This window comes from Bombina bombina, chromosome 6 (assembly GCF_027579735.1).
Source record: "Bombina bombina isolate aBomBom1 chromosome 6, aBomBom1.pri, whole genome shotgun sequence".
NCBI lineage: Eukaryota > Metazoa > Chordata > Amphibia > Anura > Bombinatoridae > Bombina > Bombina bombina.
The window spans coordinates 379,435,029-379,451,826 of record NC_069504.1 but is presented as its reverse complement, the minus strand read 5'-3'; the positions used below and the strand labels follow the sequence as shown (position 1 = coordinate 379,451,826).

Genomic DNA, 16,798 nt, shown 5'->3' with positions numbered 1-16,798 from the left:
GGAGTAGCTATCACAAATTGGAGTTCTCTTAAAACCCTTGGGTGAATATTACTGTATCTAGACCCACAGGCTTATTTACATTTTTATTTATAAAGCCCTTGAAACCTCATCCTCTGTAAAAAGAGAAGCACTACCCACATTATGATTTAAAATAACACCCCTTAATATAATTTCACTTTATTTACAATCTAATATAAAGACTGAACAAAAGTAATCATTTAGACTTTTCTATTTGTTTGTGTCCTTCCAATTTAGTCTTAGAGGCCGAATTATCAAGCTCCGACCACTGCTCCATATCTTGTCTGCCTGCTCTGAGGCTGCCGACATCAATCTGACTGATCCTATATGATTGGGCTGATAGGCACCCTCTGCTAGTGGCCGATTGGTCACAAATCTGCAGGGGGCGGCATTGCACAAGCAGTTCACTAGAACTGCTTTTATAATGATAAATGCCGACAGCGTATGCTGTACGCATTCATCAATGTCTGTCGGACAAGATCCGCTGAGCGGATCATGTCGGATAAAGCTAGGATAAATCAGCCCCCTTGTATCCCTCCCCTAGAAGACTGAGACTGACATGCGACCTATATGCCTAACCCTCCAGATTGATGTCCCTTATCTGACAACAACCTTTTAATCATTCTAAACATTCTCTTCTGACCATTTACACACTAAGGGCTCACTTCCATTGAGCCTTAATTAGGTTTGCGTGAGCTTGCAAACCAATAAATATGCTGTAGGAAGCAAATTAATTTATCGACTGCTTCCAATGATGCATTTATTTTTGGACTCTGGCTGCCGAAAATATTTTCGCATCCCATAGAAAGTATTAGAAGCCGATATTTTATACCAGGTTTCCAATGAAAGTGCAAACCGTTAATACACTATCGGAGGCTGTCGATACATTGAGAAAAATTACCCCCAGCTTAAACAGGTGCAAAAGAGGAAAATTTAGCTTTTTGAGACATATTTCCCATCAAAATTTTAAAACATAAATTTTAATGCAAAAAAAAATAAATGAAAATATGTAATATTTATTGTTGTCTCATGTATAGGAATAGTGGCACTTATGTTTTTATGGAAATATCAGTATGTATTTACATATAAAAATATATGCAAGCACATATCTACAGAATTCAAATTAGACCTATGCCTAGGGCAGTAATACATATTACATATATTAATAAAGTGGAAACTATAATTATAATAAAAAATAGTATTTGCTTATAGTTAAAAAATATGTATTATAAATAAGTGTATCTTTGTTTTTGTTTCTTTTTAGAGGTGATCACAGGTAAGAAAAACAAATGTTAAACGTACATTTTATAGTGTAAGGTCAGGTTACCATAGCAACTAATTGATTTTCAAGAAATTCAACGTCGGATGGAAAAGTTAACAGAAGGTTAACTTACATCTACACGAAAAGAGTGACTGCATGCAATGCGCAACATATATATATATATATATACTTCTACTTAAGTATATCTACTTAATGTAATTTTGCTCCAAAGGAGTAAAATAGGAGACATCTAGTTGCTGATTTGTGTGACAGAGGTACCTAGAATTATTTTTGTCACATATCAATTCTAATTGTTTTATCAAAATTTATGTTATCTATTGCTCAGTATATCAAGTGATATAATTGTAGCAGATTATAAAGATGCATTTTTAACAATGATTCAAACCTTACAAGGCATTTTAGCTATAAGGTAACTCACATAAAAATAACCTTAATGTAGAGTTATGCAATTCCACAGCTCTCAATGGCATACAAATCAGGGCAATGCCGACTGAGTAGGACAAATTACGTGTAAATGTGCTAAATAAGCTCTCAAGATGAGCAAAACTCTATTGCCTGGTCTTCTATCCATGGCCTCATTTATATCCTGCAGTTACAGTCACAACAGGGAATTCTATGAAAGAATGAATACTCTGTGCTAGGAGGAAAATCTCTCAGTAAGGTAAATGAGTATATTTCAGCATTCTAAAGGCTTGACATTTGCATCTTTCATATTATTATTACTCCCAACATTAACTTAATAAAAAATATTTGATCTCAAGACTACAAAAATCTGAGCATTTTTAAGAAATTCTGCAGGAGAAGCATTTAACAAAATTCTCAAATTCCTTTTTTTTTTTTCTTTTTTCTTGTTATGTGTCAGGAATAATAAAGGCCCTTCAATAACTATAGACATAGACTCCTGCAGTGTTCCATTACAGCTAAAAGACTCATAGAGTGATGGGACTCACAAGGAAATATGTTTCTTCTGGACATCTTCATTGCTCAGTGATGAATTTGCAGAAGGTGAAACTTACTCACAAAATGTCATATTGAGAAAGCAATAAGCACATACTAAGAAGAATCAATATAAGAAATAGGAATATTTAAAATATAACCTTAACCTTTTGTACATTGCCACCCCCTAGCCTTATGCCTTTCAAGAACTAAGGCTTTGACCCACCACAGCACTGACTCATAAAGATTGTTTATTGACATAAAAGGTAATCCTGTTATGTCAAAACCTCCTTTACCTTTATGGGTTTAATCTCACTACAGGATACTCCTTCAATTTCTCTCTAAACCTCTCACCTCTAAACCTCACACAAATATGCTTAGAATGATGTTCTTATTCTATAAAGTCCTTAGTATAGTATAGTGCAATTGTATTTTTGTATTTGTGTTCACACTGAAAATATAACATATAATTACACAGTACAATAGGTCTGCCCTATACAGAGTATATATGGTACATAAACCATACATCTTAAACCCCCAATAGTAATTTTGTGAAAAGGGTATGCTTCTGAATTTGTCTTAAAGGAATACTAAACTCAAAAATTTAGACCGCTGCTTCATATAACTTGTGTTTCTGGCGAGTCTGAAGACTCGCCAGGAACACGGCCCTTCAAGCTCCGTACAGAGCTTGATAAATTTGGGCCTATATATCTAGAAATAGATATATGGTATATAGGTATTTATTTATCTATTTATCTATCATATACATATATATATATATATATATATACACACACACATACTGTATATATATATATATATATATATATATATATATATATATATATATATATATATATATATATATACAAATTGGTAGAAAGCACACTCCCACTCGCTTAAGAGACTAGTACCAGGGTGCAAAATTATTAAGTATAATGGATGATTGCACTCTCTGGATTTAAACCACAGCAACCTTTAATGTGTGACGTTTCGGGGCATTCATTCCTTCCTCAGACATCCATAAAGTGAAAAAAAAACAGTGCTTAAATAGTAAACCAGGCTCCTCCTACTTCCTCCACAGCCAATCACAGAGATATCACAGCTGATACTCACTAATTACATTCATGTGATAGTATATAAACAAACATAATATAACTATAAGGATATCTAATACATATCAAAATTGCATAAACCACAATATCTTATTGTTTTTGTTAATACACCTCTGTGCCTATTATGTGCATATTCAGTGACAACATATTATTAAGCAATTAAGATATGTATCTATTAATACCTAGACATCTCTTGCAAACCAATCACAGAAATTGCAGCCCTATGTTAATATATACATCTTTGAAATCTACAGAATCGTATTCACGTTACCTTAAAAAAAGTTCATAGTCAATCTACACAGTAACTCTATTCACCACCATTACCAAACAATTGCAGCGTGTTGGAGTCCTACCGGAGATAGGGGGCGTGTACAATCGCGTCATTTTGTGAACCATCACTACTATACTTTATGGCCTACAGGTTTAAACATGGTATGTAACTCGACAGCTTTCTGGTAGATACATTTATTTACCCCATATTATGTATGTGCAATTTAATTAGATCATCTTGGTTAACATCTAAGCATATAATAGGTTTCTAATTTATGACGGATATAATTACTTATATACTTACATTGTCTTTTTATTAGGAACCTATTCTTTTCTGAGTACCCATATATTATTGACAAACATATTTTTTAGAGATGATTGATACAATTGTAATTATCTATGTGAAATTTGATTTTTTTATTTATATATCTTGTATATAAATGTTTTTTAATTGGTTTTTGAATTATGATCATGTATATAAATTTTTATAGAATTTTGCACATGCACACCTATTTTGATAACCACTAGAGGGAACTGTTGCATCAGTTTTGACAAAGTATATGCAAAATAGTTTTTTAACATAATCTTAAAGGGATGGTAAACTCATTTACTTTACAACTTCATATTTACACTGCTATAGGTATATATGATCAAACCGCATTATTCTTTTTTTATATTTATATTTAATTTATCCTCAATTTTCCTAATGTTTTGTAACCTGTTTGCTTCGCATCTCCCCGCCTCGCTCTGCCCCTCTTATATGCCCGTAACAACACTATGTCATTTGTCCTCTCTCCACCCTCTCCTCACGTCATATTGATTGCTCGTTCCCGATATTCTAATGTTTAACGCATGCGCATTCGTTTGCATGACGTTTTCGTAAATAAAAAACTAACGCATGCGTAATGTCTATCTACCTGTCAACCGCGATCTGCTAAATAAAACATAACACCTAACGCATGCGCAATGTCTATCTACCTGTCAACCGCTATCCCCTGCCGCAATCCCTAATAAAATATTTAACCCCTAAACCGCCGCTCCCGGACCCTGCCGCCACCTACATTAACTACCCCCTAATGTGATACCCCTACACCGTCGCCAACTATATTAAACTACCCCCTAAAGTGAGCCCCTTACACCGCCGCAATCTACCTTACCTACCCACTATAGTGAGCCCCTTACACCGCCGCCATCTACCTTACCAACCCCCTAAAGTGAGCTCCTACCCCGCCGCCATCTATTTTAAAATTATTAACCCCTAATTTAATCCCCCTACCCCGCCGCCACCTATATTAAATTAATTAACCCCTAATTTAATCCCCCTATCCCGCCACCAGCTATATTAAATTATTTAACCCCTAAAATACTAAACTATCCCTACCACTAAACCTAAGTCTAACCCTACAAATAGCCCTGAAAAGGGCTTTTTGCGTGGCATAGCCCCAAAGTAAACTGCTCTATTGCCAGCCCTTAAAAGGGCTTTTTGCGGGGCATGCCCCAAAGAAAACTGCTCTTTTACCAGCCCTTAAAAGCTCTTTTGCCTCTAATCTAAATCCCCCTACACCGCTGCCACCTATATTAACTATATTACCCCCTAATCTAATCCCCCTACACCGCCGCCACCTATATTAAACACATTAACCCCTAATCTAATCCCCCTACACCGCCGCCAGCTATATTAACTATATTAAACCTAATTATATTAGGGTTAATATAGTTAATATAGTTATTATATTATATATATTAACTATATTAACCCTAATTATATTAGTGTTAATATAGTTAATATTGTTATTATATTATATATATATATATATATATATATATATATATATATATATAAAAAGTATAATAACCCTATCTAACTCTAACATCCATAACTAAACTCTTATTAAAATAAATCTAATATTAATATTATTAATTGAAATATTCCTATTTAAATCTAAATACTTACCTATAAAATAAACCCTAAGATAGCTACAATGTAATTAATAATTACATTGTAGCTATTCTAGGGTTTATATTTATTTTACAGGTAACTTGGTATTTATTTTAACTAGGTACAATAGCTATTAAATATTTAATAACTATTTAATAGCTACCTAGTTAAAATAATTACCAATTTACCTGTAAAATAAATCCTAACCTAAGTTACAAATTCACCTACACTATCAATAAATTAAATAAACTACAAATATGTAAACTAAAATACAATTAAATAAACTAAACTAAATTCCAAAAAAAAAAACACTAAATTACAAAAAATAAAAAAAAGATTACAAGATTTTTAAGCTAATTACACCTATTCTATGCCCCCCTAATAAAATAATAAAGCCCCCCAAAATAAAAAAAATCCCTACCCTATTCTAAATTAAAAAAGTTAGCTCTTTTACCTTACCAGCCCTTAAAAGGGCCTTTTGCGGGGCATGCCCTAAAGAAAACTGCTCTTTTGCCTGAAAAAAAAAACACAATACCACCCCCAACATTACAACCCACCACCCCCATACCCCTAATCTAACCCAAACCCCCCTTAAATAAACCTAACACTACCCCCCTGAAGATCTCCCTACCTTGCACTCACCCAGCCGGGCAGAACTCTTCTTCCATCCGGCGATGTCTTCAATGAAGCGGCAGTGAAGTCTTCTTCCATCCGGCGATGTCTTCAAGCAAAGCGGCATCTTCAATCTTCTTTCTTCGCTCCTCCGCCGCGGAACATCCATCCGGCATGACGGCTGAACGAGGAATGAGGTTCCTTTAAATGACGTCATCCAAGATGGCGTCTGTCGAATTCCGATTGGCTGATAGGATTCTATCAGCCAATCGGAATTAAGGTAGAAAAATCTGATTGGCTGATTGAATCAGCCAATCAGATTCAAGTTCAATCCGATTGGCTGATTGGTTATTATACTTAATATATATATATAATATAATAACAATATTAACTATATTAACACTAATATAATTAGGGTTAATATAGTTAATATATATAATATGATAACTATATTAACTATATTAACCGTAATATAATTAGGGTTAATATAGTTAATATAGCTGGCGGCGGTGTAGGGGGATTAGATTAGGGGTTAATGTGTTTAATATAGGTGGCGGCGGTGTAGGGGGATTAGATTAGGGGGTAATATAGTTAATATAGGTGGCGGCGGTTTAGGGGGATTTAGATTAGAGTCAAAAGAGCTGATTACTTTGTGACAAAGCCCCGCCAAAAGCCCTTTTAAGGGCTGGCAATAGAGCAGTTTACTTTGGGGCTATGCCACGCAAAAAGCCCTTTTCAGGGCTATCTGTAGGGTTAGACTTAGGTTTAGTGGTAGGGATAGTTTAGTATTTTAGGGGTTAAATAATTTAATATAGCTGGCGGCGGGGTAGGGGAATTAGATTAGGGGTTAATTAATTTAATATAGGTGGCGGCGGGGTAGGGGGATTAGATTAGGGGTTAAATAATTTAATATAGGTGGCGGCGGGGTAGGGGCTCACTTTAGGGGGTAGGTAAGATAGATAGCGGTGGGGTAGGGGCTCACATTAGGGGGTTATAGATTTAATATAGCTGGCGGCCGGTTCCGGGAGCGGCGGTTTGGGGGTTAATAACTTTATGAGGTGGCGGCGGGGTCCAGGAGCGGCGGTTTAGGGGTTAATAACTTTATGTTAACTTGATCACAACACACCACATTGTTATGCCCAACATCACCAATATTGGATGCACACAACGTTATGATGTCTAGCCAAATACGGGGATGGGGGCATGTCCAGTTGTGTCATCATATACGTTATCTGGCTTAACCAATCCACAGGCACATTTTACGATCGCATATTTGGTCACAATCCCCATCTCTCAACTGCTAAAAAATGCAGTATGACAATGCACATCCTATAAGCTAGAAGTGGACAGACAGATATTATTAGCATAATCATAATATGCTACTGTAATACACCAGCCCCAATGTTCAATTCTACATACCAGTGTTTCGTATACTACTATATTCCCACTAGGCCCCCTACTTTCAAGGGAATAGGCTGACACCTAAAAGGGGCAGATCACCAACCCTCGAATAATGCTGGCGGATGTGAACTAACTGCAGGGTCATATGTCTCAGATCTATTAAAGTCCATAACTATCAATATAACACTGTATACTGAATAAGGGCCCATCTGAGAGAGGTATAAGGCAATACACTATTAAAGGTATAAGCTCTCTTGACTATAACTTACTACCCCATGTCTTCATAGTATATGGTAGACAACTTTACATTCTAAGGTGATTCCGATTACAGGAAACAGTGCCAGTCCACACTAGTATTAAGTCCTCCTGGAGGCACAGTCCCCAGGGTATAAATCCATTTTTGTCTCGAATAAGAATGGAATTACTGAAAAATCAACTGAAATAAGGTGCAAAGGAATGGATGACATTTGCCACCACATAAACACCTGCAACAGATTAATTGGCAAAATCAGTAAGGGAACATTGGAAATTATTGGCAACTGATGCAACCCTCCCCTTCCAAAAATCAGAACCTCCAAGAATCGTCTATAAGAGAGGTCACAACCTGCAAGCTCTATTGATGAAAACAGACACTAAATATGCATATACCAAAGAGCTATGGTTACAGACCCAGAAACCGGATGCTTCAAGTGCATTAGCCGTATGACCTGCAATTCAATGATCCAGAATACCTCTTTTCATCACCCACATTCTAATCATAGATACAAGATCAAATTCCACATTACCTGTTCAACTAAGTATCTGGTTTATTAACTCAATTGTATATGTGGGAAAACTGATGATGATATTAAGAAAAGGATGGCTAACCATCAGAGTGCCATTAGATCAGCATTGGATAAAAGGAAGACGGACCAACCAGTGGCGAGACAGTACACAGTGAAAGATCTGTGCTTCATGTTGATTGACCACATACCCTCCTGGGACGAGGTGGGGACAGGAAGAAGAAGCTCTTACAATTGGAGATGAAATGGATTTATACCCTCGGACTGTGTATCCAGGAGGACTGGCTGGTTTCCTGTAATGGGAAGCACCTTAGAATGGAAAGTTGTCTACCATATTCTATGAAGACATGGGGTAGTAAGTTACAGCCAAGAGAGCTTATACCTTTAATAGTGTATGGCCTTATACCTCTCTCAAATGGGCCCTTATTCAGTAAAAAAAAGTGTTATATTGGTCGTTATGGACTTGAATCCATCTGAGACATATTACTCTGTAGTTAGTTTACATCCCAGTGTTATTCGATGGTTGGTCTTCTGCCCCTTTTATGTGTCAGCCTATTTCCTTGAAAATAGGGGGCTAGTGGGAATACAGTAGTATACGGAACACTGGTATGTAGAATTTAACATTGGAGCTGGTGTATTATAGTAGCATACTATGATTATGTTACATAATATCTGTCTTTCCATTTCTATCTTATAGGATGTGCATTGTCATACTGCATTTATTAGCAGTTGAGAGATGGGGATTGTGGACAAATATGCAATCGTAAAATGTGCCTGTGGATTGGTTAAGTCAGATGATGTATATGATGACACAACTGGACACGCCCCCATCCCCGTATTCGGCTAGCCCTCATTACGTTGTTAGCATCCAATATTGGTGCTGACGTAAGATACTCTGTACCGAGTTATTGGGAATGTGTCCATGTAAGTGTTCATAACTACGTCTTGTGATTGGATTGTGATTAGTACTGATGGTTCACAAAATGGCGCAACAAAGATTTATACAAAGATGTATATATTAACATAGGGCTGCAATTAATGTGATTGGTTTGCAAGAGATGTCTAGGTATTAGTGATGTCGCGAACATAAAATTTTCGGTTCGCAAACGGCGAACGCAAACTTCCGCAAATGTTCGCTACCGGGCGAATCGCCATAGACTTCAATAGGCAGGCGAATTTTAAAACCCACAGGGACTCTTTCTGGCCACAATAGTGATGGAAAAGTTGTTTTAAGGGGACTAACACCTGGACTGTGGCATGCCGGAGGGGGATCCATGGCAAAACTCCCATGGAAAATTACATAGTTGATGCAGAGTCTGGTTTTAATCCATAAAGGACATAAATCACCTAACATTCCTAAATTGTTTGGAATAATGTGCTTTAAAACATCAGGTATGATGTTGTATCGATCAGGTAGTGTAAGGGTTACGCCCGCTTCACAGTGACAGACCAAACTCCCGCAGCAGGTACAACATCAAAATAGTTTCTAAATTTTGTCCTGAGTTTAGAAATACCCAATGTTAACATGTTCTTTGCTTTTTTTGCAAGTTACAGGGAAATAAATACAAGAAGCACTTTGCTATTTCAAAATCACTTTTTTTCAAAATGAGCGCTAGTTACATTGGAACCCTGATATCTGTCAGGAATACCTGAATATCCCTTGACATGTATATATTTTTTTTTAGAAGACATCCCAAAGTATTGATCTAGGCCCATTTTGGTATATTTCATGCCACCATTTCACCGCCAAATGCGATCAAATAAAAAAAAATTGTTCACTTTTTCACAAACTTTATAGGTTTCTCACAGAAATTATTTACAAACAACTTATGCAATTATGGCATAAATGGTTGTAAATGCTTCTCTGGGATCCCCTTTGTTCAGAAATAGCATACTTATATGGCTTTGGCATTGCTTTTTGGTAATTAGAAGGCTGCTAAATGCCACTGCGCACCACACGTGTTTTATGCCCAGCAGTGAAGAGGTTAATTAGGGAGCATGTAGGGAGCTTGTAGAGTTAATTTTAGCTTAAGTGTAGTGTAGTAGAGAACCCAAAGTATTGATCTAGGCCCATTTTGGTATATTTCATGCCACCATTTCACCGCCAAATGCGATCAAATAAAAAAAAATTGTTCACTTTTTCACAAACTTTATAGGTTTCTCACAGAAATTATTTACAAACAACTTATGCAATTATGGCATAAATGGTTGTAAATGCTTCTCTGGTATCTCCTTTGTTCAGAAATAGCAGACTTATATGGCTTTGGCGTTGCTTTTTGGTAATTAGAAGGTTGCTAAATGCCACTGCGCACCACACGTGTTTTATGCCCAGCAGTGAAGGGGTTAATTAGGGAGCATGTAGGGAGCTTGTAGAGTTAATTTTAGCTTAAGTGTAGTGTAGTAGACAACCCAAAGTATTGATCTAGGCCCATTTTGGTATATTTAATGCCACCATTTCACCGCCAAATGTGATCAAATTTAAAAAAAAAAATAATTTTTTCGCAATTTTAGGTTTCTCACTGAAATTATTTACAAACAGCTTGTGCAATTATGGCACAAATGGTTGTAAATGCTTCTCTGGGATCCCCTTTGTTCAGAAATAGCAGACATATGTGACTTTGGCGTTGCTTTCTGGTAATTAGAAGGCTGCTAAATGCTGCTGCGCATCACACGTGTAAAATGGCTAGCAGTGAAGGGGTTAATTAGGTAGTTTTTAGGGAGCTTGCAGGGTTAATTTTAACTTTAGTGTAGAGATCAGCCTCCCACCTGACACATCAGACCCCCTGATCCCTCCCAAACAGCTCCCTTCCCTCCCCCACCCCACAATTGTCCCCGCCATCTTAAGTACTAGCAGAAAGTCTGCCAGTACTAAAATAAAAGGTTTTTAAATTATTATTTTTTATTTTTTTTTAGCATATTTACATATGCTGTGGTGTAGCATCTGCCCTTAGCCCTTAGCCCTTAGCTGTCTGCCAGTACCCAATTTGCAAAAAAAAAGTAGTTTCTTCTGTTAAGTGTGATCAGTCCACGGGTCATCATTACTTCTGGGATATTACTCCTCCCCAACAGGAAGTGCAAGAGGATTCACCCAGCAGAGCTGCATATAGCTCCTCCCCTCTACGTCACCCCCAGTCATTCTCTTGCACCCAACGACTAGATAGGATGTGTGAGAGGACTATGGTGATTATACTTAGTTTTATATCTTCAATCAAAAGTTTGTTATTTTAAAATAGCACCGGAGTGTGTTATTATCTCTCTGGCAGAGTTTGAAGAAGAATCTACCAGAGTTTTTGTTATGATTTTAGCCGGAGTAGTTAAGATCATATTGCTGTTTCTCGGCCATCTGAGGAGAGGTAAACTTCAGATCAGGGGACAGCGGGCAGATGAATCTGCATAGAGGTATGTAGCAGTTTTTATTTTCTGACAATGGAATTGATGAGAAAATCCTGCCATACCGATATAATGTCATGTATGTATACTTTACACTTCAGTATTCTGGGGAATGGTACTTCACTAGAATTACACTGTAAGAAATACATAAAGCTGTTTAATAACTAGAGATTATGTTTAACGTTTTTGCTGGAATGTAAAATCGTTTTCATTTACTGAGGTACTGAGTGAATAAATGTTTGGGCACTATTTTTCCACTTGGCAGTTGCTTAATCTGTTTTCTGACAGTTTCTGTTCTCCCTCACTGCTGTGTGTGAGGGGGAGGGGCCGTTTTTTGGCGCTTTTACTACGCATCAAATATTTCAGTCAGCAACTCATTGTATTCCCTGCATGATCCGGTTCATCTCTACAGAGCTCAGGGGTCTTCAAAACTTATTTTGAGGGAGGTAATTTCTCTCAGCAGAGCTGTGAGAATTATAGTTTGACTGAGATAAAAAACGTTTATTCTGTAATTTGTTTCCTGCTTTCAGAATTTGTTATCTTTGCTAATGGGATTAAACCTTTGCTAAAGTTGTGTTATTTACAAGGATTGAGGCTATAACTGTTTCAATTTATTAATTTTCAACTGTCATAGATCTTCTGTGCTTCTTAAAGGCACAGTACGTTTTAATATTATTCTAATTGAATTGTATTTCCAAGTTACAAGTTTATTTGCTAGTGTGTTAAACATGTCTGATTCAGAGGATGATACCTGTGTCATTTGTTGCAATGCCAAAGTGGAGCCCAATAGAAATTTATGTACTAACTGTATTGATGCTACTTTAAATAAAAGTCAATCTGTACAAATTGAACAAATTTCACCAAACAACGAGGGGAGAGTTATGCCGACTAAGGCCTCGCTTCCATTGAGTCGTAATTCAGTTTGCGTGCACTCGCAAACCGTTAAATATGCTGTCGAAAGCAATAGCGTTTAACGACTGTTTCCAATGGCGCGTTATACCTTAATATCGGCTTCCGGACTTCGGCTGCCGAAAAGATTTTCGCGTCCCATAGAAAGTAATATAAGCCGTTAATCGATAAATTATACCAGGTTTCCATTGAAAGCGCTAACCGTTAATACACTGTCGGAGGCTGTCGATACATTGAGACATATTACCCCCAGCTCAACTAGGTGTAAAGGAGGAAAAAAGAGCTTTTTGAGGCCTGTTTCTCATTGAAATTGAAAATCAAAAAAAAATTACATATAGAAATATAATTTTATCTAATAATAATCTTCTCCTACATGTATATATGTATGATAATTGTATATATATATTTGACCTATATAAATCATATAATTTTAATAATTACTTTTAACTGTTATGATAAAGGCTGATATATTTAAATTGAAAAATATAATAATTACATTCAGTGTCTTTGAATTTCCGATATGTAACTACATATATGTTGAAATTATAGTTCATATCAAAAATAAAAGTCATGAGTAAGTATATACTTTCAAACTGTTCATTAAATTAAGGATTAGATGAGATGAAGATAAGCCCTCCCCCCCATGTTATTCATTGCAATCACCAGTTTCACATATGTTAACAAGCAACACACAGCTATAAAAAAAAGACCACACCTAGCCTAACCTCAGAACAGATATTTCAAAATGCAGGGTGAGAGAGAAGCTGACAATGCTGAAGTTAGACAGCGTAGGCCTGACATCCCCAGAGTGAGGCTGGATATAGAAACCCTGAATGAGCAGCAGGTGTTTGAAAGTTTCAGGCTCAACAGGGAGAAAATATATCAGTTATATGCCCTGTTGCAAGATAGGCTGGAAAGCCAGGGCTATTCAAGCAGGGCTGTCCCTGGAATGACCAAACTACTAGGGGCACTTCATTTTTTGGCTTCTGGATCCTTTCAGGTGACAGGGGGCATTGTAACTGGGGTGCATAAGTCCACTCTTTCTAAGCATCTTTCAAAAGTTATTGATGGACTTTATGATAATTGCAGAAAATTTATTTTTTTCCCCACATCACCCAGAGGTTGGCGTGATGTTAAGAGGGACTTTTTTCTTTTAGGTGGCATACCCAATGTCCTTGGGGCCATTGACTGCACTCATATTGCCCTAAGACCCCCTGTGCGCAGGGAGATAATATTTAGAAATAGGAAACACTTCCACTCCTTAAATGTGCAGATTATATGTGATGCAAACATGCGCATATTAAATGTTGTGGCAGGGTTCCCAGGAAGTAGCCATGATGCCTACATCCTCAGGAATTCTGGTGTGTGGAGATTGTTTGAGACAAATCAAATGCCTGAAGGACATCTCCTCGGTAAGTGTTTATGTATATATTATGATGCCTTCATGTGTTCAATATTTTGACATTTTATTGTTTCATTGCTTTATAATCCTTTATGTATGTGTCTAAGGGGGTGAAATTGATTAAATAAATAAATTGTTAATCATTTAAAAGATATATATTAACTATGTCATAGTAAGACATATGCATAACATTATTTTATGTCATACATTGCTTTATGGAAAGATGTGTGTTTATCTATCTATCTATATCTATATCTATATCTATATATACTGTATATCTATGCATTCATATTTTAGCAGATTCTGCATATCCTCTTAAAAAATGGATTTGGACACCATTGAAAGAGAACCAGGTTGTTGGGCCTGCTGAATTAAGGTAAAATATATATTTATTTTCTGCTCATGTGTGTCAGAAATATTGATTGTGCCTTGCAAAATGCTCACTATAATCTGTAGAAAAGTAGGACCAGTACACACTTCATAGGAATGTCCCTTTAAATCACTCTTGGGTGAATGTAGGTGCAAACCTGGAGGACCTCCTTTTCCAAAGTCCCAGTAAATGTAATGAAATAGAACACACAGGTAGCACTCTATGTGGAGCAACAGCACCTTTATTGAGCAACGTTTCGGGGCTCCTGCCCCTTTATTAAGCTATATATCTGTGTTTGTGCACATACATTTGTTGCTTGATTATCTTGTGTGTGTGTGTATATATCACTATCACAGACATAACAATGTTGTACTGAGTGCCTTTAAAGGGACAGTCAAAATACAAATCATCTATTATCAGTGAAGCATTTATAAATCTCTCTGCTTCAATATAAATATATTTATATATATATAAAATGGTTTAAAGATTTATAAGATCAAACCAGGAATGTAGTTAGCTCATTAGTATTTGATTTGTCTTCACATTATATATTATAATCATATTTCTTGTTCTTTTAATACAGATATAATGAAGCACATATCCGAACACGTGCTATAATAGAACGACTGTTTGGTGTTCTAAAAATGCGCTTTCGCTGCCTGGACAGATCAGGGGGGGATCTCCAATTCAGTCCGGAAAAAGCTATTAAAATCATAGTGGCATGTTGCTGTCTACACAACATGGCACAGGAGCATGGGATGTTGAACGACTTACTTCCAACACCACAGCCCCCAGGTGAAATCTTTGAGCCTGATGTAATTAATCATCCCCAACCCCTCAATGCCCATTTGGAGAGATCTGCAACTATTCAAGAATTCTTTTCAGGTATTTTTATAGTATTGTAATGAGACCTTTTAGTTATTTATGATTATGTTTTTTAATAATACACATTTGTTTCTTTTAATGTTTTACAGATTGAAGATTCTCAGAAATGGAATACCACTCCCCTCCCTCTCTCCTCATCCATATATTTACCACATTTTCCCTAAATAAATGTATACTTTACTCAAATATAGTCATGGTGAATGTTTCTTTATTTCCAGCTATGTACTAATCAATGCATTCATCTTATGATTTATGTATAACATAATTATCTAAAATATCATTTTAATTATATTCCAAATATGACTTTGTTCTCTTGGTATAATTATTTAAAGAGCAGCTATGCACTCCTGGTTAATAAAATTGAGTACATGGGTGAACCAATGACAGACAGGATATATACTGTATGTTGGCAACAATAAACAGCTCCAACATAGGTTCTATGCTGCTCCTGATCTTACCTAAATAAAACTATAATCAAAGGATACTAAGAATATTAAGAAATATAAAGAATATAAATATATTAGATTTGCTTTTAAATATATATGTTTTAGCAAAATAATGGAATTTATGTCACTTTAAAAAAAAAAAGGAAGAGTGTGTTCACAATAAAACATTAATGAACCAGATAAATCATTCAATTCCAATCAACTTACATATGTACTCATAATCAATTTAATCCTTTTATGTTTTTTATTTCAATCATGTATTTAAGTTTAGGAGCCATTCCATTTAATGCTCATCACCTGTGGTGCACTTGCTGATTGTTGCCTACATTTAGACAACAATCATCAAGCGCTCCCCATGTGCAGATTCAAAATGGGTAGATTCCTAAGATAACATTCCTGTTTTATTAAATTACAGATGATAATTAAGTTAAATAGATTATAGGATTACATATTTAAGTATATAAATACTGCATGCTCTAATTCCTGAGTTTTATTTTTAATAGGCTATCCCTTTAAGAAATATATCAGATGCTCATTTCAAAGAGACAAATCCAGATATAATATAATCCTTAAAATAAAGATACATTATCAATACATACAATCCCCTGAGATTGCACACTTGAATGGCATGGTTACCTCATAGAAAATAATATAGAAAAATAAGTCAAAGGAAAAAATCTTTTAATCATGAAGATGAGTTTTATTATTACAGATTTACCCTCATTCAAATGTAATTTTCAATGTGAAAATCATATTTATTCAATACAAAACGATGACACATTAAAGTTATAATGTGTCATAGTACTAATATTTATAAAATATATGTAATGTCATGTCTGCTAAAGCAGATAATACATTTGCAATATTTAGACTATTAACCAAAATACATAAGTGCTTAATATGACATACTTCAAGAGATATGAAGTATTGTCTTTAACATGGAGTTATTGAAACAATTTAAAAGTGCATTGTGCATTGGTCCCAGGGAGAGTCTGTGTCTGTTCATATGATGTCAATTAAAATGTATTAATCACCTCTATA

General features: G+C 35.8%; 1 protein-coding gene across 1 annotated transcript; it reads left to right on the top strand.

Annotated features, from left to right (window-relative positions):
* The first annotated feature begins 13,051 nt into the window (after positions 1 to 13,051).
* Positions 13,052 to 15,497, top strand: LOC128665083 (putative nuclease HARBI1). Its single transcript, XM_053719833.1, has 4 exons — positions 13,052 to 14,066; positions 14,354 to 14,432; positions 15,010 to 15,311; positions 15,401 to 15,497. The coding sequence occupies exons 1-4, from the start codon at positions 13,400 to 13,402 to the stop codon at positions 15,403 to 15,405; spliced, it is 1,053 nt and encodes a 350-aa protein (XP_053575808.1). The 5' UTR covers positions 13,052 to 13,399; the 3' UTR covers positions 15,406 to 15,497.
* The last annotated feature ends 1,301 nt before the right edge of the window (positions 15,498 to 16,798 follow it).

Excerpts from the sequence above, each read along its gene's own strand:
- LOC128665083 (XM_053719833.1), top strand. The coding sequence starts at position 13,400 with ATGCAGGGTGAGAGAGAAGCTGACAATGCTGAAGTTAGACAGCGTAGG. Across the intron at positions 14,067-14,353 it reads GCCTGAAGGACATCTCCTCG|CAGATTCTGCATATCCTCTT; the intron begins GTAAGTGTTTAT and ends TTCATATTTTAG. Across the intron at positions 14,433-15,009 it reads GTTGGGCCTGCTGAATTAAG|ATATAATGAAGCACATATCC; the intron begins GTAAAATATATA and ends CTTTTAATACAG.